A 24,320-nucleotide genomic window follows, 5' to 3' on the forward strand; every position below is an offset into this window, starting at 1 on the left:
CAAATGGCACACACAGTTATCACTTACATGTAAAATACATGTGCTTACATAAGATTTACATAATCAGAGTTGGCACTTAATGCAGAAATGTGTTATTTAACTGTGACAAAATTATTTTATTAGCACCAATTTTTTTTTTTTAGCCTTCTAGTTGAGCCCTTGTAAAAAAAAAATTTTAGGTTTATACCATCACTAATGGAATTGTGTTTTATTCATTTATTTAAAGACAATCCTTACTTTTGAGGAGCTGGAGACCTCGATGTGTCTTTTAAATGTTTAAACATGTAGCATGTTTTATTGTAACACAAAAGAGTAATTTGGAAATTAAAAGCTGTCAAATTGTGGATTAAGAGTTATGTTTTTCCCTACAGTGGAGCAGAAGTTAACAGAATTAAAAACTGTATGGTAAAGAAATGCCACTTAGTTTTAATACAATTTTCAATTCTCAATTAAAAAGACCCCATTGTTATGTAAAATAGGGTCTGTTTAGTTTAAGTGATTTGTGTGCCACTTAGTCTATTTATGGGCTTAATGTATACTGTGAAACAAGTAATCTGAACAAAGGTAATAACAAATTAACGATTAATATCTATATTAATGTCAAGGATGCAAATTTGATTGCTATACAAATTGTTATAATTAGCAACACATGTTGACTTTATAAAACCTGGGGCCTTAAATGTATCACTTGCCAGTAAAAGACTGTAAAAGAATATTTGATGTGAGGAATCGTACTTATGTACATTATTCTCAACCATGTGTTTTGACTGATTCAGTGTGTGAAAAGAATCCAGACACTTCACCTCTGAAAAGTGTTAATGTTGAAACTTTAATTAAAAAATTATATTTAAAAAAAAACAGTACAAAAGTCAGATTTGTAAAAATTTTTGGAATAAATTTCTTTTAAAAAAAACATTTTGGCACTTGGGTGACCACAGATTTACTTTCAACTGTACCCTACAAGTCCTACCAGTCGAAAATCCATCCAACACTGATCACACTTCACTTGACAAAGCTACCTACCTCCTAATTCAGAACAAGCTAACAGCTCAGTCATTAGAGTAAAAATGGGACAGCAACCTCCAACGTCTATTTGCAGCAAACTACTAAAGAGAGATAACATAATCTTACTGGATATGATAAATCCGGTTATTGTAATACTCAGCACACTGCTTGTATTGTCAGTGAAATATGGTGATAACATAATGTCTGGTGATCCTCACCTGTAGTGAATATCTGTAGACAGTATATATGTTAAGCATAAAAAGCAGCAGCAACTCAGTACCATCTGATATATAACTGGCTAATGCTTATTGATGCGTTGTATTCATGGCCCATGAATCATGGGGAGTCTAAAAAACAAGAAGTTTATGCAGAGGCACTGAAGGTACCGTGGAAGCCATAAGCCATGTTAATAGGCACATAGGCTCTTCCTAGCTCTTCAAAAGTCTTGGCATCCAAAATCAGGAGGAAGGTCCCTTTATCCTGGAGAGAAACGATTGATGGCGTTAACACACACAAAACAAATCACACTTCTCTACACACCACCACATAGTGAAAGACTTCACTTAGGTTCAGTACACCAGGTGGAGGTATGCTTGAGAGGTGTGCATGTCTTTAGAATAGCAGCTTTGCTTAAATTCAAGGACCAGAACGCATTGTGTGTACAAAAGAATAATAAAAGGGTCCTCATCCAGTGTTTCAGGGGTAATTAAAACTGATTAGGATTTTAAAATAAACAGACGGGCAAATGAACAATTGACATTTGCTATAGGGGAGATGGACACAATAGCATAATGCTCAGTTTTGATTCAGGCTGCCCAATGTGCTGTCAGGAAGACGGACACTGGGATGTAGTAGAACACCATTTTTGGGAAAGAAAAAAAAATCTTACGTTACTCAGAAAATCTTTTACTGGCACCATTAATGTAGCCAGCAAGTGCACTTTCTGCCATTAATCTTGAAGGCTTTAGAAAGTTCTGTTTTTAAATTCCAAAAATTCACTCGCGTAAATTCAGCAATGAATATTTATGACTCTGCTCGTCACCCACATGAATATTTATGATAGATCGTGTCCAGCTGATTAAAGAATTTGAAGCGGAAAGGAATCAAGCTTAGGCGGACTTGCAGACATGCTGGTACCTCAAATTCAGGAAACCATAAACCTCTGATAACGTCATGAGACACAACAAGGTTCAGCACATTAGGTAGATGTATTTGCTACGTCTGTGCAGCCGAGACTCTTACCTGTGACGGGGTGAGAACCACCGAGAGGATGACACCATCATCTTCCTCCACAGCATCAGGTGACGGCACAAACACAGGCTCTGAGGGGTAGAAACCCTTCTGGTACCAGACCTGTGGATGATCATTTTCACAAGTGTCAGTGTTTTTTCAATTTAACTCCACATTTTAAAGTTGCTCTTGTTCGCCATCTTAATTTTGCTTCTTCAACTACTGGCTCAGTTCCAGTCTGGCGCGCGAGCGCACACACACACACACACACACACACACACACACACACACACACACACACACACACACACACACACACACACACACACACACACACCTGAATGCTCCCAGAGCAGCAAATTGCTCACACTGATAATCACAGTTGCTATGGAAGCAGTCAGGATGTAGTTAATTTTTCCCAATGTTACTTCTACATTTTTGGCCAAGTTACGTTTAACAAGAGTAATGGTTTAATATTTCACGTGTAGTTCATCTGAGGCATCGTTTTGCCTAGTTTTAAATATTTTTTACTAAGTAACAATACATAAAACTTTAACTCTGAAAGATCATGAGCTTTTACTGTGACAGCCCAGATGTAGTTGAATGTATAGACAACTGTCTGCAGCAGTGTAGGAAGACAGTTGATATTAACCAGAAAGAAGCTGCAATAAACCATCCATCCATCCATTCGCTTCCGCTTATCCTTTTCAGGGTCGCGGGGGGCGCTGGAGCCTATCCCAGCTGTCATAGGGCGAGAGGCGGGGTATACCCTGGACAGGTCGCCAGTCTGTCGCAGGGCTAACACTAAACTAAGGGCTAGCAATAAACCAATATACCATTTAAATTATGTTAACTAATAATTTACACAGTATAACAGCAGTGAATGTGATCAAATTCACTAACGCTCTCTCATCGTCTCTCATGTTTAAATGAGGTGGAGCCCTTTGCACAGTATCATACACACCTTGAATGTCTTGTCCTTCAGGTCCATCTTGAGCAGAGAGTCTCCCACCAGATGTCTGAAGCCACAGCCGTAGAAATAACGGTACGGATGTGTGTTACATCTGGCGTAGTTGATCTGCGGGAACTCCAGGCCACCGTACTCATGGAGGTCTTCTCCGTGGAGATCCTCGTGCTGGCAGAACACCTATTGAAAAAGAGGATGAACTACCACCTAAGGTCAGTCGAGCGTGCGAGCTCTGTGACCATGAGCTTCACCTTTAACTGGACTCATGTTTCTGCAACCTAGTTATGTGAACTCTGATTGCCATACATTTGTTCTAACATACTAGAAATTATGTAAACTTCCATACACACAGGTCAAAAACTACACAAACTGCAAAAATGATAAAAATCACTACAGAAACATCTCTTAAGATAACAGAATAGATTTTGTGCTGATGTTACCCATCAGTCTAAATATCCCAAATTCACTAATCAGTAGTTTTACAAATGTAGCGGTTACTTTTAAGCAGGCTTTTCTAATTTTATGAAAAGCCTTTTTTATGCGTTTCAACCCCCTCCCAAAAACCTAGTACTCATTTTGTTAACTTAATTTTCTGCATCTGTTCATACCGTAGTGTGGCGTTAACATTTCTACTCAAGGGAACGCTTTACTTCTGCCACTTAGATTAATTTCAAAATAAGAAGCTTAATATTTTCACTGCCTGCTTGTTGACTTGTACAACACTGTATGAGTTGTCAAGACAACTCATTTCTGGTTACTGCCTCCAGCATGTGTGCTACAGGTGAACTGTAAATGAAGGCATGAGCAAGAAGTCAACTCACCTTGTCGTCACCGATTTTGACACACGATGCATTGCTGCAGGGTCGAGTGTTCAGGTTCTGGTCTTTTGGGGTTTCATTGGTCACATGCAGTGGCAGAACAAAACGCCGAGGGAAAACCCTGCACAAGGTGTTGTACACCTGAGAGGGACAATATTTGCACATTTTAGATATTTGGTTAATTCAAATCTGAACAGACTGAAATCCATAAAGCTAACACTGAATAGCTTTCTCACTAAATTATTTAGTAAATTAGCAAAGCCGATGACTCTGCAATAGTCGGCCTCATCACTGATGGGGACGACAAGGAGTACAGAGGTCTGACCCAAGACTTTGTGGACTGGTGCCAGCTGAACTACCTCCAGATCAACGCCAGTAAAACCAAGGAGCTGGTGGTAGACTTCCGCAGGCACAAGCATTCTCCACTGCAACCACTGAACATCCAAGGTATGGACATTGAGGCTGTGGACAGCTACAGGTACCTTGGTGTTCATCTGAACAACAGACTGGACTGGACTCATAACTCAGACGCCCTCTACAGGAAAGGGCAGAGCAGGCTGTACCTGCTGCGGAGACTCAGGTCGTTTGGGGTGGAGGGCCCACTCCTGAAGACCTTCTATGACTCTGTGGTGGCTTCTGCTATCTTTTATGGTGTGGTCTGCTGGGGCGGCAGCATCTCTGCTGGGGACAGGAAGAGACTGAACAGGGTGATCCGAAGGGCCAGCTCTGTTCTAGGATGCCCTCTGGACCCAGTGGAGGTGGTGAGTGACAGGAGAACGGCGGCTAAGCTGTCATCCCTATTGGACAACATCTCCCACCCTATGCAGCAGACTGTGACAGCACTGAGCAGCTCCTTCAGTGGGAGACTGCGGCACCCACGGTGTGGGACGGAGAGATTTCGCAGGTCTTTCCTCCCCACTGCTGTCAGACTCCATAATAAAGACTTTAACTGATCAAGCACACACATCCATACATATGCAATAATACCAAGTGCAATAATCCTTTCTGTCATCGTTGTATTTTTACTCAGTTGTATATAGTATTTGTATTTGTATTCTATTTTTATCTTATTGTATATTTATTTTATTTTATTCTACTGTATATAGTATTTTATTTTATTCTATTCTGTACAGTTGTGTACTGTATTTATTCTTATTGTATTCTAATTTTTGCCTCATAACTTTTGCACTGTCCACTTCCTGCTGTGACAAAACAAATTTCCCACGTGTGGGACTAATAAAGGTTATCTTATCTTATCTTAAAGCCAATATTGTCTTCCCCGGTTATAAATATTTATTATGCCAAAACTTAAGTACAGTGAAAAAAAAAAAAAAATCTGTTTTTCTTACTACATTTATTTTGTAACAATGTGTTCATGCAATTATACTGACCTCATCCAGCGCGTCTCCTGATTTACGCAAGTTCTGGATGAGGTAGTTGTTGATGGCTTGGCCGTCGTCGGAGCAACACATATCGAGCATCAAGAATCCATCCTCCTCAAAGGCGTTGATTTGATGGAAGGTGGAGAAGGCTTTGGTGTGGTACTTCACTGAGCTGACCTGCGGTACAGCGTATACAGTTACAGAATTTCTGTCAAGTACTTCATTTCGCTGTAAACTACAAGGACACTCTCCTTTAAGGACAGTACTCCTCAACATCACCATCACTTATTCAGAAGACAAATTATGTTAAAAACTTTAAAATAAAATCAACATGGAGTAATAAAAGCTTAATATGTACACACAACATGCTTATTACATCTGTTACATTACATTCTGAATCACCTAGTTTTCTCTGTGTAGCCCTTTAAATGGGGCCACTCTAGGGAGTTTTCCTACTGCAATGTCATTGCAAATTTGTGGCGCTAAGCAGAGATGAACATTTTCAGCCTAGGTGGCCCCCTAATGGCCTGGAGTGGAATTCAACCAATGTTTCAAATCCACACCCAATTTAAACGGATTCTGTCTTTGCCTCTTTTTACATTTACATTACATGCAGGCTTGCTAGTTCTTGCATAATCAATCAACAGGAACATCAGTTGTTATTGTATATAAATATAATATTGAAGTGCAGTTAAAAAAATATATTAACAGTCGCATCCAGTGGCGGTCCTAGCCTGTTTGGTGCCCTGGGCGAACACTCCCTCTGTAACATAAGGTATTGTTTTAGTCTGTTACTGTTCCTACTTTTACCATTTCTTCTTGGAGCAACTGTAACGGGGATTAGGGATTAATAAATGGCCTGTATTTGTATAGCGCTTTACTAGTCCCTAAGGACCCCAAAGCGCTTTGCACATTCAGGCATCAACCCATTCATGCACTGGTGATGGCAAGCTACATTGTAGCCACAGCTGCCCTGGGGCGCACTGACAGAGGCCCACCTACTGGTGGTGGTCTGACCACCACCAGTAGACAACAGGTGAAGTGTCTTGCCCAAGGACACAACGACCAAGACTGTCCAAGCCAGGGCTCGAACCAGCAACCGATTACAAGGCGAACTCCAAACTCTTGAGCCACGATCACCCACATAATAAAGTATTCTGATTCTGATTGTTTCAGGATGACCTGCCATTATCCAATGACACATCTGCTTACCTGTATCTTTTGCTCGTTTCTCCTCCTCTTCTTTTCTCTTTTTTCTAAACTGAGGACCTGATGGCTTTGAACTTTTCTTTTCCATCTTCCAGTGGTTTTAATTTTGCACTCCAGTATGAACACCTATCCCTCAACCCAAGGATCACCACAACATGATCTAACACACCTACACCTTAGTTCACAGATTCACTTTGTCTAGGGTGCATTTCTGAGATTTCTGAGACAACCCAGGATTCAAATCAAGAATACATAATGGACTTGGATTTACAACATTATGAATGAAATGTGCTCTATTTGGCCCCCCTCCCCTTTCAATGGGTTGTGTGTGAGACTTTAAATCATCAAACTGTAAATTTTAAATTGTTATTGATCCCTTTATCCCTGGTCCTAAAGGGTATGTTTATTTTCTTACTCTTCTTATATATATTGTTTGTTTACTTGCACTGCTGTAACTGGAGCCTCGTCGTCTCGTCTCTGGACTGTATGCGGAGATGACAATAAAGTTTACTTTGACTTCAGCAGCGAGCAGGCGCACCGAGGGCTCTCGCCTCACTTTTCGTGTATAGAATTTCAAAAAAACATCGGTGCAAATTATAAGTCTGTATCATAATGTCTGGTGTTTTCGTCTTTGTTGGTTTGTTTTTATTTTGTTTTATTTTGCGAGTTGGTTATTAGATGCTGCTCCAGCCGGTCAGAGAATCCCCCGCCGCCCCGCCCTCTCCTCCCTGCGCCGCAAGCAGCAGGTGCACCTTGCAAACGGAGGGCGCCCTTACTCCCAGCAAATGGGCGATAGAAAACCGATCGGTGCCTATGCCATTTCCAATATGCGCTTGCTGACGTCGGGGCAGCATGAGTACGAGCATTTTCTTTTTTTTTTTTTGCCGATGCCCGTGATGCCGCCCCCCACCATGATGCCGCCCCGGGCAACCGCCCGTGTCGCCTGTATCTAAAACCGCTACTGATCGCATCTCACCTCGCCTGTGTGCTTGTTCACGAGGTGGAAGACTGTCTCCTGTTTGGGATCCCAGTAGATTCCATCACTCAGAGCCTTCCCTCTTAATTTACATGTGACTATCTTCAGCAGGTCCATCTTGACTGGCTGCTCGATGAACACCACGTAGTTCTCAGACATGGCTGGAAGCAGGAAGAAAAAGATTACCAAGCTTTGCAGATGAGGGTAGCAAATGGAAAAAAAAAACAAGCATAATGAGTGGTACCCTGGTGTGCTGCCTTACCAAAGCTGTGGTAGTAGGAGGGATGGGACTTGTTTGCAGGCACAATAGAACAGAGGATTTTGGCTCCTTGCAGAGTGTCTTCGCTTTCCGTCTTCTCAGGAGGTACTCTGATGATATTGTAGAGGACTCCTGGAAGGAGAAGTGTTTTACAAAAAATTGTTCCATCCATTTTCCATCCATCCTCTTCAGCTTATCTAATTCAGAGTTGCTGAGGAAGGGGGAGCTGGAGCCTATCCCAACTGTCATGTGTGAGAGGCAGGGTACGCCCTGTACCGTTTGCCAGTCTGTTGCAAGGATAACAGAGACAGACAACTAGTGATGTCTATGGCCAATTTAGAATCAACCTAATTAACCCAACCCAGTTAATCTAATGTGCATGTCTGTGGACTCTGGGAGGAAGCTGGAATGCCTGGAGAGGCAGAGATGACGCACTTTCCACAGAAAGTGGATTTGAATCCAGACACTTGCTGTGATTTGACACTGCTAACTGCTGCACCTCCTTTCTTCCAACAAAATACAGTTCATTTCTTTTTTTCTAAATCAAGATAAAAAATAAAAATAAATAAATAAATTTTAAAAAGCCATGTAACTGTGCAGACTTTAGTGTGGATACTTGACTCAAGGAACAAACCTCTTCTTCCATAGGAGTTGCCCATGTTGTAGGTGGTACCATCTGGATCATAGTGGGGGTGAGCAGTGGCTCCATTTACTGCAATGAACTTACTCCAGTCCACCTGCAAAACAACAGAATGATAAGGATGTATACTATGTTTATACCAGACTACACAATGACAAAGAAATGCGTTTACTGCACATAACAAATGACATTACCTTCTCTAAAGTTTCTAGGGTCTCTGGGTTCACTCTGTGCATGAAGTTTGTCTCTGTGCTGACATAGTAGTCCCCTTTGTATTTCACAAAGCTCACACTTGCATTGTCTGTGGGTTCTGTAGCAAAGACAAATAAAGGATGGCATGTTTTTTTAGGACTGAAAGCTTTTCTCCTTTTAAAGAAATTGGTCTGCTATACGATTTACAGTTTGTAGTTATACTGGAGGGTCCAGTGGGAATGTAAAACATTTTATGCTCCCCCTGGTTCCCCACTGTAAACTTGGGTATATACAGAACACTTAAGAAGCTCCATCCCAGGAGGATTTAGCAAAGCAAAGTTATAAACTTGATTTTATCTCTAGCTGTCGTGGCTCTTCTGCTTTTTTAAATTAACTGCAGCAGAAAACCTGCTTTTTGATCCATTATGCACATATACTTCATCCCACTGTCTTATTTACTCACCAAACTTCTCAAAGCGAGAAAGGAATCGCTGGAAGAAGTTTTTACAGGGGTCGGGCATGGCAAGCGTGCCAAACTCAGACATTATGATCCGGTCCCGCTCGCTGTTCTTTTTGAAGGTATCGCTCTGCAGGAACCGACTCATGTACGTCACCTCACCTCTCTCAATCTTGAACTGGTGCAGCATGGCCATCCCATCAAACCAATGGTTGTAGCTGTCATGAAACACAGATGTTAAGGCTCGACTCCATTGTTATAGAAATGTTCATTTTGTGCTTTGCAGCAGGTCTTTATAACTCACTGTGTTTCTCCAAACTCAAACTTCCCAGGGCCATTGCGGAGGAGTTTGCCATTGATCCAGGAGGGAATGGTTCCCTCTAATTTGGTAGCTACTGGCTCAGGGGTCTCTTCAACAGAGCGGACCAGGGCAGCAATTGTCTCCAGCCCCTTCAGTACCTTGCCATTGTGGGCATTTTTTGCCTGATCTGAACCCAAATGAAAGAATGGACAGAAATTACCTTTCTTTAGTGCAACTTTTGCTTTACACTTCTTACAGTTGGACAATATTTCCCTTTTACTTAGTAACTGCTGTAAACAACATTTCTGGCAACCCAAGTATAAACTTTACTTTACTGGCAGTTCTGCATGCAGCTCAATAAATTAAGAAAAAATAAGGAATGAAAACAAGCACTCAGGGTCTGTGCCACATTAGAGCTCTTTAGTTGCCCAAGCTTTGCTTCTGAGCAGAGTTTAAACACATTTGGCTTGGTAAGTTTTACGTAACACTGTTTGTCCTTCTGTCAGCATCTCGGGGATATAAAAAAATAAAAATAAAATAAACAACTCCCCAACTTTCACCTTGATTAAGAAACATTTAAAACCTGCCATTACTTTTTCAAGTGTGCATTTACTTGTCTTTAAAAGGTCGTTCATTTAAGTGTCACAGCTACTAAAACATAAAATATAAAGTATAAAATAACAGTGACATTGAAATCTGCTGTTCTAGTTTAGGGTGGTCCTTTGTTTCAGAAAAGCTACAATAAACAGCTCAGTGCCCTGCTGAGATCTTTAGGGAGAACCCCGTTTAACCACCGCTTCAGATCCTCAGTGAAAAAGTCACCAACTGCTTCTCTGACTCCAGTGTTAAAGACGCATGACTTAAATTATTCACAACAGTCAGCTGTACTGTTACCATCCACCCCTGCCACTACTGACAGGGAAGGGCTTCATTTTTACAAAAGCAAAAGCACATGATTGTTTAAACAACAGTATATTCTGGAGATCCACTCAGAGAAATTACAATGTACAAAAGTTTCATTTCTGGAGTTTGAGACAATGACAAACATGTCGCTTTAAGCTTGTTTATCCAAATACACCCAGTGCTGTACTACTGGGTGACAAATTAAAGAAAAACCTTGAATAAATCGGTGTTGAAACGATTAGTTTGATGTGGAGGGAAATTTTCTGCTATAAGTTATGGCTAATTATATTTGGCCTACAGCAGACGGGCTGTTACAAAATCCCCATAAACGTGGCGGTTGTGCTGTAAACAGCTAAGCAGCAGATATCCAAGTCTCCGATTACAGCCTCAGTTCTACTCTGTTTTCTGGTAGTGCAATGCCTGCCGAGTTTTTCATATCCACCGGCCTGTGAAATTAAATCCACACATGCCAACGTGAGGCTGAAAGAACACTCTGTACTGATATTACTCTACATACAGTCACAACCGCCCATCACCGCGCTCAACAGTCCAGCTGATTTATAGAGATGCAAATATGATAAATGCGATTTCATCAAGTGCGCTTCAAATGCTCGTGGCTTGTAAAACGTGCAGCTTCCTGTAAGTTATGAAACCAGCAGCGCATCGTTCTGTGCAATCTGAACTGTATTACTGTACAGTATTCACAACAAGGAGGAAGCTTACCTGCACGCTCGAGCTTCACAGATGACATGACAGCTGGTGGATGCAGTTCCTGATTTCTATATCCGTGTCCTGCTAGACCACAGAAACCCACTAGTGTGCGTGGAGCTGCGACAGCCGCCTGCAGCGATAAACTGCGTTATGTAAGCTATAAGAGAGAGAGAGAGTGAAAGAGAGAGGGAGAGTGAAAGAGAGAGGGAGAGAGTCACTTGTGCCTGCCTGGGCTTGCAGTCACACACGGTGCTAACAAAACAGAGGTTATGAAATAAGGTAGGCAGAAAAAAAAGAATAAACATTTACAACAGCAGCTACATACAGGCCTATACAATCATAAGCTACACCTGCTTTAAACCACGTGGTGTGCTAACAGGTGATTTTCCAGGTTTCTATGTTGTATGTCTAACATCTTTGCTTAGGGGCCATGTGACACATCAAACTTATTGGTAATGTCACAAGAAAAACAATGGTGTGCTTGGTTTCAACGTAACTTTATGAATCAGGACTCCAAAACTTTACTTTACAGTTATGGGTTGCCGATCACTTTATTCCTACATTTATGTGTATCTATAACATTATATATATAGTTTTTGGTCAACTTGTAAAACAGATCACTCTCATTACTCTGCAGAAAACACTGGTGAAAACACAGAAGTACGCAATTAAATCAAGAAGAAATGTAGAGATAATAAATTTAAAATATTTAAGTGTGCAGAACTTTAAAAATGGAGTAAAGGAATTTAACTTATGCTAATTCAGCTACTAGCGCTTAAATGTGTATCATTTGTATGCTTGTTTTGTGTCTGTTCATTTATTTATGGTCACATAGTTTTATTCTCTAAAATCTGCATACTTATCGCTAGCATTTGTTTTCAGCTGCACATAGATGACTGTATTGCTCTTTAACTGTCTCAAGTAGACAACCAGCAGCCAGAGAGCTGTCCATATGGGCTCTGTGCGTCTATCCAGATAATCTTTGTTGGAGGATTAAGACCGGAGCAGGAAGACATTCAACACGACCTGCATTTGTCCAAAGAGAGTCCTTTAACCTTTCAGGTAATGTGTGTTTTTCTGCTTCATAGCCTAAACTAATAGAAATCCACTGTCAGTAGGCTACGGGCTAGCTGCATATAATAGGTGAGCTTCACTGACCTCTGCTCTGACCTCAGCTGCTGCTAGCCCACAGTACTTTTGTAAACACGCTCTGGATTTCTCTCGAGGTTTGACTGTTATGCGAAATATAGAAAGCAGAAAAAAGTTCAACAACAGGCAATACTCAGTTCAGTTCAGTTCAGTTCAGTTCATTTTTATTTCAAACATTTCAAACATGTGCCTTCACAATCATTACAAAATATCATTCCATTATTTGTTTGAAAAGGAGTAGGCTGAAGTATTTACTTATTTGTCCCTACCCCCTCAAGTTTTACCTCTCATTCATTTAATTTTTTTTTTTTGTCTTACTCGCTGTCCATTAAAGTTTATATCAATTTACTGTTGACATGGAAGAAAGTCCTCTGACATGATACTGTAACAGATGGTGCATTCAAGCGTAATTACATTGTCACGGGGCAGTTAATGGAGTAGAACATTATACTCCATACAAACAACATAATAGGTTTATAGCTGTCATATGGACCTTTTGCTTCCAAATGACTTCGGACGTTATCTGATCATTTTTTATTATTCTCATGAAGGCAGTAAATATAAAACAGTCTCTCAGTAGAAGGGATTTTGCTGGAACTGTAATTTTGTTGGGTCAGTGTTTTGAATCCAGTACAGCACTGCAAGCCATCTAAATTTTAACATGTATAATGGTCAGTTGAATTAAATCACACGTCCTCCAAATTCTGTGGGCCATTTACAGTAAACGCAACACAACTTCTGCCTATGTCATATCAGGTGTGGTGTTTTATTAATTTTCTATAAAAACACAAAGAAAAACATCACCTTAAAAAAATGCTAAATTATTGTTCTAATTCCCTGCATATTCCGGTTTTACCGTTTTAATTATGAGGATTTAGATGCTTATCTCTGTGGAGGCTTCCTAGTTCTTTTCTTTTTTCTCTTTTTGGATTTTAATTTACAAAAAAAGTCTCAAATGAAAAAAGGAAATTTGTAAAATAAAACTTGAGGGAAATAGATTACATTATAATGCATATATTTGTTAATGGAAGGCCTATAAAGGGATATGCAAAAGCCCCATCATAGACACAAACACTGTGTAAACATAGATCTGAGTGAGAGTTGTAGCTGGCTGGCTTTATCATGTGAGAATTGAAGCCATTAAACCAGGGATGGGGAACTCCAGGCCTTAAATGCTGGTGTCCTGCAGGTTTTAGATCTCACCCTGGGTCAACACACCTGAATCAAATGATTAAATGGTAAATGGCCTGTATTTATATAGCGCTTTACTAGTCCCTAAGGACCCCAAAGCGCTTTACATATCCAGTCATCCACCCATTCACGCACACATTCACACACTGGTGATGGCAGCTACATTGTAGCCACAGCCACCCTGGGGCGCACTGACAGAGGCGAGGCTGCCAAACATTAGCGCCACTGGGCCCTCTGACCACCACCAGTAGGCAACGGGTGAAGTGTCTTGCCCAAGGACACAACGACCAAGACTGTCCAAGCCGGGGCTCGAACCGGCAACCTTCCGATTACAAGGCGAACTGCCAACTCTTGAGCCACGATCGCCCACGATTAGTTCATTGGCAACCCTCTGGAGAATTTAAAGACATGTTGAGGAAGTAATTTAGCCATTTAAATCAGCTGTGTTGGATCGAGGACACATCTAAAACCTGCAGGACTTCGGCCCTTAACGCCTGGAGTTCCCCCGCCCCTGCATTAAACAGTTACCGGTATACTGAAATTTAGTCATTACTATAATGTTCTTATTGCTTGTTATTTAACAGTATATGCATTTTTTTTTTCAACAGGACAAATCCCCACTGCCGATCATAATGTCTTTATTGGATTTTCTTGGGCAGGGGAAGCTGTTGGGGGTCGGAGTTCTGCTGGTGTGGCTCGTCCTCTTCCACCTTCTTGTTAATGTTTGGCTCCTTTGCGTCTTCACCAGTCTACTGGTAGTTCTCGGAGGTTGGCTTGGGTCACGGGCTCTGCTGGATGCCAACAGCGTTCTCCACCTGGAGCACTTCTTGCCTCTTGGCAACATTAACCCACCTCAGTATTCACCTGAGCACGAGTGGAGATTGAACCATGAGATCCACAGCGCTGTCCACAAAGCAGTGCGTGACTTTGTGTCCTCGTGGTATCGCACTCTGCTGCCCGAGGTGGAGGGCGAGTTTGAGCGTGCGGTGCGTAATTCGATGCTGGAGTCAGTGATGGAATTGAAGGAGCGTGCCCGGCGAGTGGACAGAAAGGTCATGGTTCAGCGGTTGCTGGAGGTGTACGGGGGTCACCTGCAGAACTACATGACAGTAAGACAGATACAGTCAACACAAAAGGGAAGCATGAGCCTCTGGCAGCTCTACAGTGAAGTAGACACCCCTCATCCAGCTGTGAGCAGCAAAGCTGCTGAGCTCAGCTACTCCAGAGCTCTAGTTCACCTTGTACTACACGTGCTGGTTCCATACCCACAGATGGAAACCAGGACAGGAGGTTACATGGTTACAGAACTTATTACCTGCAACGTGCTGCTACCGCTCATAACCAGGATATCCGATCCTGACTGGCTCAACCAGACCATTGTAGACATACTTACCAGATGCAGAGAACCACACCAGGAAATCAACGTGGATGACCTCCCAGTAGATCCCCTATACAAATGTCAGATCGACCAGGAGTCCTGGGCCACCTGCATGTCACTGTCTTCTTCCGATCAAGCTGGTCTCGCCAGCAAAAGCGCCTCTGACCTTGATGACCTGAATGAGAGCCGGAGCACGACGGAGCAGACTGAGTCCTCACTGAGCAGCATGGTTAGCTTGGCATCAGCTGGGAAATTTCAAAGCTGCCGCCCAGGTCTGCTCACATCATACAAAGTGAACTGCTGTCCGCTTACATCTGCCCATCACTCCAACTCGTCAGAGTCCAAAATAATTTCACTGGACTCGCTAACTCAGTCTGACTCGGATGATGATCTGAAAGGAGGCTTTTGCGAGTGTGGTCCTTCAAACAACTTCTGCAGCATGCTCACTTCTAAAGATGTTGAAGCCTATGGATGCTTCGGTCCACTGAGAAATCTAGGACAGAAGGTGGTGGTGCCGGTGGACTCCCAGTGGCCAGCAGGCATAGCTGAAGAGAAATCTCCAGGTTGCCCTAGAAGAAAGCTTTGTTTACCCTCTTATAACTTGGATTCCCCCAGCAATGCAGTGGCACCTGTGAACATCCAGAATGTCAGAATTGGTGGCACCGTCACCGCAAAAGACCAGCGTGGCACCGGCATACATCCCTATATTCTTTACACTGTAAAGGTACAGTCATGTCACAGCCTGGTACAATGAAGCTGTCTTATGAAATTGGATTATTGATGATTGCATACTGCACCCCTCTTTCTGTTTAACAGTTTCAGACAGCGACCAGTGATGGCAGCGCCACTCCACAGCATGCGGCCTGTCACGCTGTCAATCGCAGATACAGCGAGTTCCTCAACTTGCAGACACGATTAGAGGAGAAGCCTGAAATGAAGAAATTAATCAAGAGTAAGACATCGTCCTCTGCTTTAAGACATCACCAAACCCTAGTAGTCCAAGAAGAGATGCCACGTTTATTTATTTATTGCATTTCAGATGTCAAGGGCCCAAAGAGGATTTTCCCTGATCTCTCATTCAGCAGTCCAGACGGTGAGAAGGTTGAAGTGCGTAAAAGCCAGCTGGATGCCTTCCTAAAAGTAAGCATTGGGATTATAACTTTTGCATTTGCAGGGTTCTGACGTTTGTTCTTGTGGTATAATTTTTATTGTTTTCTAGCAATTAAGCAGCATTCCTGAGATAGCCAACAACGAAGACATGCAGGAGTTCCTAGCTCTCAATTCAGGTGTCTGTACATATTTTGGAAGAAAACCTTTTGCCAAGTCAAGAATTGATAAGGTAGGAACAAGCTAACAGAAAATTAAACCAATAAGTAGTTGCATTTTGTGAAATTTACTCCATTACTCCCCTGCGAGAGTTAAGTAAGAAGTTTTATGCCTTGTTCTTGAGCATGGAGTTGGACCTTTTGTGAAAATGTGTAAAGAAATTCCACATTGTAATACTCAAGAACGCACAAAATAGAGAAGAATAAATACTCAAGAAGCTAATCATGTTCAGAATGAGACAAAAACTGGATGCTTTTTCTTTCTTTTTTCTACAACTTGAATTTAATTATCTCACATATGTTTGATTGATTGAAAGATGATGGAAAATGCTTTGGACACTTTGAAGACAGCTTTCCCACATCCAGAACCCCTCAGCCCAACAGAGGACATTGATGGAGATCCTGATGGAAGAACAATGGACAACAGAAAATACAGGTAAGAGCTCTATCTGCCTGATACCAGTCTTCACACACATTCAAATCTACTTTGCTTCCTTATTATCAATTCGGTGAGTTAATTCTCAGCTTCTTTCATGTTGGATTTAATTCACTTATTTTTGTAACACGGGGATTCCTGTTTTGTGTTCTGTGCTTCAGGAGGCTTTTCCCAAGCAAAATCTCCCCAGCCTTCAATATACCCAACATTCCTGATCTACATCCTAAAGTGACATACTGCTTCAGTGAAGGCAGCACTGTAAGTTATTATTCCTCATGAACTATCAACACAAACATGTTTCAGACTAATGTGGGAGAGCGTTGACATTTTCTTCAGAAATCATTTGCTTATTCTGATTTTCTAGGTCCTCAATGGCATGTCACTGTCCCACCTCGAGAATTTTGTTGGTGAGCAGGAAACACTGTTATGTGGACTGAATGGGAAAGAGAACAAGCAGAGGTGTGAGCAAGATGTGAAGAAGACTTCAGGGAAAACTCACGGCACAGGTTGAGTTTGTCTGAAGTAGATTTATCCACATTGGCAAGATGCACTGACACAGTTTTACCACATGGGTGCAGCAAAACCCAATGTCTGTGGTGGCTTTAGCTGAGCAGTAGACGATTTGCAGCAATAGGGCACAAACACATTTTGGAGACTTTTTGAATCCACATTTAGTAAGAATGTTTTTTTTTACTTGCAGTGGAAAATCTTGACCTCAGCATCTATTAATAGATATTTCTCATTAAAAATTTTTTGGTTGATTGTTTATTAACAACACAAAGGTAACTCCATGTTTTTGCCCACTACCACTAATGGTGTGTTCTGCCTTTACAAGTAGTCAAATATTTTTTTAATTCATTTGTGAAGATTCCCATCCTTGTGCTGAAATAAATGTATAATTAATGTATAATTAATGGGGGTTTGTGTGTGTGTGTGTGTGTGTGTGCGTGTGTGTGCGCGCGTGTGCGTGTGCGTGCTGCAGACACAGCTGTGGCAGATGTCGCTTTGAACATCTTGTGTTTGCTGATGAAGGATCAGTGGAGTTGGCTGTGCACTGAGAACATCCAGAAGGCCATCAGACTGCTCTTCGGGACTTTCATCGAGAGGTAAGAGTTCCTCCGCATCTGCAGCTGTTTGTGAACTGTTGTTCCTGATTTACTTACACTGTAAGTAAATCAGGAACAATTTACTTGCACTGTAAGTAAATCAGGAGTGAAGACAAAATCAACAATGACTTATGCCATAAGTCATTGCTAACCCATCCTTCCGCTCAAATGAGCTTGGAATAGTTAAAGGGAGCATTTTGGGAAACCACTACAAGGTAGAGGCTTTCCTTGGAGAAGGGGGCTTTGGTATTGTAGCCAAATGCCGTGATACCAAAACCAACCGAGCTGTGGCTATTAAGGTGAACAAGAACAACCCTGATATTCTGCAACAGGCAAAACTGGAAATTTTCATCCTGGAGCAGCTGAGAAGGTTGGATCCAGATGCCGCCAACATTGTTCAATGGAACGGCTTTTTCCACGACGGAGAGCGTGTTTGCCTGAAATTTGAACTCCTAGACCAATGCCTGTGGGACTACATACAGGACCCGAATAATCGGCGTCTCCCCATAAGCGAAGTCAGGCCAATTTTAGGTCAACTCACAAATGCTCTGTCCCACCTGGGTTCTGTGGGAATAGTGCACGCTGACCTCAAACCTGGAAACATCATGGTTGTAAATCGCTATGAGTCTCCAGTCAAAGTCAGACTTATAGACTTTGGCCTCGCATGTCCTGCGTCTGCAGTGATGCCTGGTGACCGTGTGGGGACAGTTGGTTATAGTGCACCTGAGGTTATGCTTGGCCTTCCTTATAACGAAGCAAGTGACATGTGGTCTCTGGAGCTGGTGGCTGTGGAGCTTGGTACAGGGGTGCCACTCTACCCTGGAAAAAAATATTATGATGTTTTGAAATTCATCATAGAGATTCAGGGTCAGCCGCCAGATCATGTTCTCGATCCTGGCGTGTACACTGAAGACTATTTCACAAAAGACAACTACAACCAACAACGCTGGACATTTAAGACCGCTCAACAATTTAAATACGAGACAGGATATGAATCTTTGGAGACAAGATACATAAAACTGACACGTCTGGATGACCTCGAACAAATAATGCTGTTTAGACGAGGACCAGAAGATGGCCAACGCTTATTTGTCAGCCTAATTAAAGAGATGTTGGCCTTGGATGCACACCAGCGGATAACACCCTCTCAGGTTCTCCGGCATCCCTTTTTCAACCCTGGCCTCTCCAACAGGTTCCCAAGTATCAACACTGAAAAACCATACAGAGTCAATCTCCAGCATGGCATCTTCCACCCTGGACAAAAGTGATAAAAACACAAACTGGGGTTGGAAAAGGATATTAACAGCAAATTACACTGGAAATATTAATTAAGCTGCTCCAATAATTATCACTTTGGCTTTTTTTTTTTTTTTTTTTTTTTAATTTTCACTCCCCCCACCCCAACCAGTCGCGGCAGATGACTGTCCCTTCCTGAGGCTGGTTCTGTCGAAGGTTTCTTCCTTTTTAAAGGGAGTTTTTCCTTCCCACTGTCGCTAAATGCTTGCTCATAGGGAATCTTCTGATTGCTGGTGTGGCCAAAACTCTAGGGGAAGTAGCAATTCTTGTGAAAATTAAAAAAAAAAAAAAAAGCCTACCAATATTCAAAGCAGAGCAGCGGACACCTTACCATCACATCAGTCCTTTAATCCAACCTAAAACACCATGTTTACAGAAATAAGTTCCATACAAATTGGAAATAAATTGTTGTTTTTGATTGTTTATAAATATATAGTGCTACCCTTCAGCCTCCTAGTAGACATACCTGTGTTATAAATGTGAAACGCCTCCGATTTTCAGAAAAGTTTACCTCTGACCTTGAAGTCAAGGTCACTGAGATTTAAGCTTCACAGAGATTTTCAGTAGATGCAACCATGGTATTGATTTGAAAAATCTACACAATCACAAACTTGGATGTCCACAGCGCCTCGCCATATACCAAAGATTAAGAGGGGTTTTTTTTCTAGGTTTTTATAAAGATTACAGAACACAAATAACAAAAATGCCAACGCTATTGTCATTTTTGACAACGCTATTTTGATGTTGTCTAATGTAGTGCAAAAAAACAAAACAAACCCAAAATTTAGTAAATAAAGTAAATAAGGTATATACTACATAGTATACAACATTTTAGTGGTCCACAATGGGGTCAATGAACAGAATGAAGGAAGTAAGTCTTTTATATGACAATGGTGTGAAAAAGCGTTTTCCTATTTATTTGTATGTTTGTCACACTTAAACATTTCAGATCATCAAACATTTTTTTTCTTTTTTAATGTAAAAAGAAAAATCCTTTAACTGTACAGTTTTCTTGATGTTATGATGCTTCTACCACTGGTTTGTCATTAATATTTTATTGTCTTAGTGTGTTAAAGATTCTAGTTCTTATTCTGGTCAAACTGTGCTTCATTATTTGTTTACAGCACAGCTACAGTTCCAGGTGACTTCAAGTCAAAAGGATACTACATGTCAATGGCCAGCAGCCTGTATTCAGTTTGAATATTGCAGTAAATGTACCTGGATCTGTTTCTATTGGGTTGTGAATTTGGTCTCACTGTTACATCCAACTTTTAGAGTGGGATAAAGACAAAAAGAAACAAGAGAGAATGGATTTGTAGTTAGAAATCCAAAGTTGCTTCTGTTTTGCCCACACACATTGATGATGATTTCACATCGTAAGCAGGTTATCAAATGTGGACAGAATGTTAGCAGTATAATCAAATACTTAATCTTGATGGCATTACCTTGGCCTCGAGTAACACTGTGACGAATCTTGGAGCCATTTCTGAACAGGATATGTCACTCAACTCACACATTAAACAAATCTCTAGGACTGTTTCACTTCATCTGAGCAATATTGTCAAATTTAGAAACATCCTGTGAGAGTGAGACAGAAAAATGACTTTGAGATTGTTACTTCTAGAGTGGGTTACTGTAAACAGGTAAAATCTCCCTGAAAAACCTTCAGTTCAAAGGCCACAGTGAGAGTGCTAACATATCAGCTTCTCTTGATTTGCTGCCTGTTAAAACCACAACTTAATTCAAAATTCTTCTCTTTGAATAGAAAGTCCTGAATGATCATCATACTGTATGGGTAGAGTTTCTTAAAGTAGAATGGGAGGCTGAGCCTTCGACTATCAGGCTCTTCTCCTGTGGAACCAGCTCCCAGTTAGGGATCAGGAGACTGACACTCTCTCTACCTGGAACACGAAACTTCAACTTGATAAAACTTATACCTCAGGTGACTCTGCTAGAGGACTTTTCTGGTGTTTGTCTACTCTCTGCCATAGTTTGTGTGATGTCCTTTTGGTTGTTCGCAGTCTTTGTACTGTCATTCTGTTATTTACATTCCAGGAAAAAATATTGAATTTTTATTCATTACAATAAATCACAGCAAGGCCTCAACAGTTGGCTATGGGGTCTATTTTGTGAGCAGGTGACATATTTACAGTCATTTATTTTCCCTTCATTCAGCCAGATCTAGAGGGCACAAGGACAGGTTAGTGGTGGTTAGTTGGATTTTAATGGTGCACGATCTTCTCTCCGATTGTCTTTCAGGAGTTTTTTAGCACACACACATAAATGTTATGGGTTTTTGTGCTTTACTTGCTAAACTAAATAACTACTGGACCCACTTTACCACATGGTGTGTGGGAAATGGGCTTTTCCTACCCCTAATGTTATGCTATCATTAAATGGTCATACTGGTCACAACTTTTGGCTTGATATCTGCCTCTGGGACCTCACTTCTGGCTTAAGGTTCATGTTTTGCATTCTCCTGTAATTGCTTAAAGCACGCTTTTTCATGAGCTTGCATTTAATTCCCCATCTGTCTGTTTGACACACTGGCACATGTCCTGAACATGGACGCACTCACTAAAGTATTGAACTGATTTCTGTATCAGATGGTTGGATGTAGGTGTCGCCCACCTTACCAGTGCTCCTTGCTGGGTGATTTACCTACAAGTGCTGCAGGAAGCTGTATGGCCCGGTGGCACTCTGCCTGCTCAACCACAGCCTGAGCGAAGTGCTGCACAAAAGGAGAAAACAAAGGAGCAATGTTTGGACTGCCTGATGCAGCTGCTCCCAGGTGAATAACAGCTGTTCAAATCAGATTACTGCTGTTAAATGCTGCCCTGATTTTCATAGCTTCTGACAGTATGTTTCACTGTTTGTGTCTGAGCAGAGCTCATCACTGACATGCTGGGTAATGAGAAGTACAGACTGAGTTTGGAGACTATGCTGGAGTCTTTGCAGGACCACCAGATAAACAAGTGAGTCAGCAACCAAACAGCAAGCTAACAAGAAACAGAAACTGTATCAGTGCTGGTCTCTGATTATCACTAAACAGTACAACCACAATGTTAATGTTTCAGATAGAACTGCAAACTCCTCTTACCTTTCATATTTATACTATTATATCATCAATCTAAGAATGTCATTTTCCTGATGTCTTTTTCCTACATCTGTGTTTTTCTGCAGGCATCTGCTTTACTGCATCTGTGACCTGCTGCTGGAATTTCTGATCCCCGAGTCGTGTGATGAGAACTTCCAGCATTCTCTGCTACAGAGCTTGACCAAAGACACATATTGAGACAACAATGATCGTCATTAGTTTACAAAAATCTGCCTGCTGAAGCCCAGAACTGATCACCAGACAGACTCGGGTCTGAATGACAGTCACGACTCTCAGCAGCTTGTCTGATAGATAAATGGAATACACAGGTAAACAAATATCTGTCATTCAGTTGTGGCGAGCTCAGTGTACTTATATAATTCCTATCATTATTTCATGATCATTTCAACTTCCCATATGTGTGATAGACTTATCACTTATCCCATTATCATAAAACAAGCTTGAGCTTCCATTTCAGCTTATAAAAAGTGTTAGGTATTTTAGCACTACGGTTAGCATTTACAGGATATTGTTTTATAGTGACATTATGCAGGAAAACTCTGTCATTCAATAAGGCCCCTTTGTTTTAGTTATTTTTCTCTTTGACCCAAGAATTGATGTGTGAGAATCACAGGCTGGTACAAGGTTGAAATACCACAGAGATCACTCCCTCAGCTACATTAGTTTCTTAATCTTTTAGGAGACGCCTGTTGAGGCCAAATGGTTTGTTTCAGATTTCACTAATGTAAGAACTCTTTGTTTTGTGCCTTGAAAATATGTCGCTGAGATAATCACAATTGTAGCTGAACTGATACACTACACAAAGGATGCTTCTTCACCCAAGGGCAGGAAGACGCTGCCTTATCTTGGTCTGTACTGGTTTAAACTGATAAATCTGCTGTCTCATGAATTTTACCCTCTATATAAACTGTTGTACTTGTGAATAAAGTTGAGTCAATTTGGGAAGACAACCTGAAGCAGTCTCTGTTTTCTTGTTCTCCCAAGCTGCTCCCGAGCTCGTACTAACACGCTGAATGGCATGCTTGAATATTACTTGAGAATATATTTGACTGTGTTACAGACTAAGGGACATTCTCTGCTGATAGACGTCCACGCCTCGGAGGAAGCCGATCCACGGAGTAGGCCCTGGAAACCGTTTCCTTCAAAAAGTTTGCATCCAAGTAAAATACCATGTACTGTATTTGTCCTCCTCCTCCATTTCTTTACTTTTCAAGTTAAATCTGTTAACGTTTCAGACAGTGTCCCACATTATCCCAAACATACCTACTCTTTTGCCCCATTTTTAGTCTTTTGGGGAGTGATAAGATGATTAGGTGATGCATCGTTGGTGGAAGCAGTTCATGGAGATGCAGCTTGTCTTATACTTGTGCAGGATGTGACGTATTCATAAAAGCCTGTAGTCAATGGAGTCCACAGGGTAATGGCACAACAAAGCGGCATCAATCACGCAGATTAATGAGAAAAAAGACTGATCCTGGCTTCATATTTATATCATCACGCAAACTGACGTCTGGTTAACATGTCACCCAGTTAAACTCATTTTTTTGGCTCTTGGGCTCTTTTATCTTGATGCATTCATTTATTCTGATGTGGTTGTAAATCGTGCACATTCCTACTTTGGAGCCTGGTAAGTTCACAGCTGGCATGAGTGCATATGTTCATGATATCTACCTGAAGTATGATCTTCAGATGTAGAACTCGACAGATCGCCGGGGCTTGAAAGGAAATGAAGGAGGCTCTTCCAGGATTTTATATAAAGTTTTATTCTGTCTTTTGTCGCCCTTTATCTAATGACTGCTAGAGGTCTCACTGTGCTTCTCAGTGCAATTAGTGCCTTCAGCTGAGCCCTCTGACATCTGTGAGTGAAATCAGCAGTGTGAAGGATTTGCTCAGATGAAAGCTGGGGCTGAACTTCAGACAGGTGTACTGACTGAGTCAATAAATGTTTGAAGTTGAGAGCACTGTTGGGGAATCCCCCTGTCTTCAACACAAAGAGTGAACTTTAGCCGTCACAAAGAGGATTTTGTGCTAGTTTTCTTTGATTACTCCTCTGTGTCAGGTAACTTATTCATATAATCCAGCTCTTCTCACACATTCTTTCACTGTACAAACACTATTTGTGTGAAAGGAGTTAAAAATCGACTGATTTCATAAATAAGTGTGTATAAGTATTGTGTTTTAGTCTTCCCATGATCTTTTGATCCGGAGAGCAGTTAAAAAAATACCAATTTCTTCACAGCCAAATTCCGTGATGAGGGATAAATTAACTGC

General features: G+C 41.4%; 2 protein-coding genes across 2 annotated transcripts; one reads left to right on the plus strand and one right to left on the minus strand.

Moving 5' to 3' along the window:
• Window positions 1–806: 806 nt before the first annotated feature.
• On the minus strand, window positions 807–11,184 carry LOC113030283 (beta,beta-carotene 9',10'-oxygenase-like). Its single transcript, XM_026181572.1, has 12 exons — window positions 11,063–11,184; window positions 9,440–9,623; window positions 9,142–9,353; window positions 8,681–8,796; window positions 8,481–8,583; window positions 7,850–7,978; window positions 7,588–7,748; window positions 5,412–5,579; window positions 4,024–4,161; window positions 3,200–3,382; window positions 2,248–2,358; window positions 807–1,485 (listed from the first exon to the last, which is right to left on the minus strand). Exons 1-12 carry the CDS (start codon window positions 11,088–11,090, stop codon window positions 1,369–1,371), a joined length of 1,650 nt encoding a protein of 549 aa, XP_026037357.1. The 5' UTR covers window positions 11,091–11,184; the 3' UTR covers window positions 807–1,368.
• A 94-nt stretch (window positions 11,185–11,278) lies between these two features.
• Window positions 11,279–22,591, plus strand: snx19a (sorting nexin 19a). The gene is made up of 13 exons (XM_026181571.1): window positions 11,279–11,329; window positions 11,976–12,112; window positions 13,999–15,492; window positions 15,585–15,720; window positions 15,808–15,908; window positions 15,988–16,107; window positions 16,411–16,529; window positions 16,691–16,787; window positions 16,894–17,035; window positions 17,512–17,635; window positions 21,538–21,722; window positions 21,819–21,906; window positions 22,115–22,591. The coding sequence occupies exons 3-13, from the start codon at window positions 14,023–14,025 to the stop codon at window positions 22,224–22,226; spliced, it is 2,694 nt and encodes an 897-aa protein (XP_026037356.1). The 5' UTR covers window positions 11,279–11,329; window positions 11,976–12,112; window positions 13,999–14,022; the 3' UTR covers window positions 22,227–22,591.
• The last annotated feature ends 1,729 nt before the right edge of the window (window positions 22,592–24,320 follow it).

Source organism: Astatotilapia calliptera, chromosome 10 (assembly GCF_900246225.1).
Source record: "Astatotilapia calliptera chromosome 10, fAstCal1.2, whole genome shotgun sequence".
Lineage (NCBI taxonomy): Eukaryota > Metazoa > Chordata > Actinopteri > Cichliformes > Cichlidae > Astatotilapia > Astatotilapia calliptera.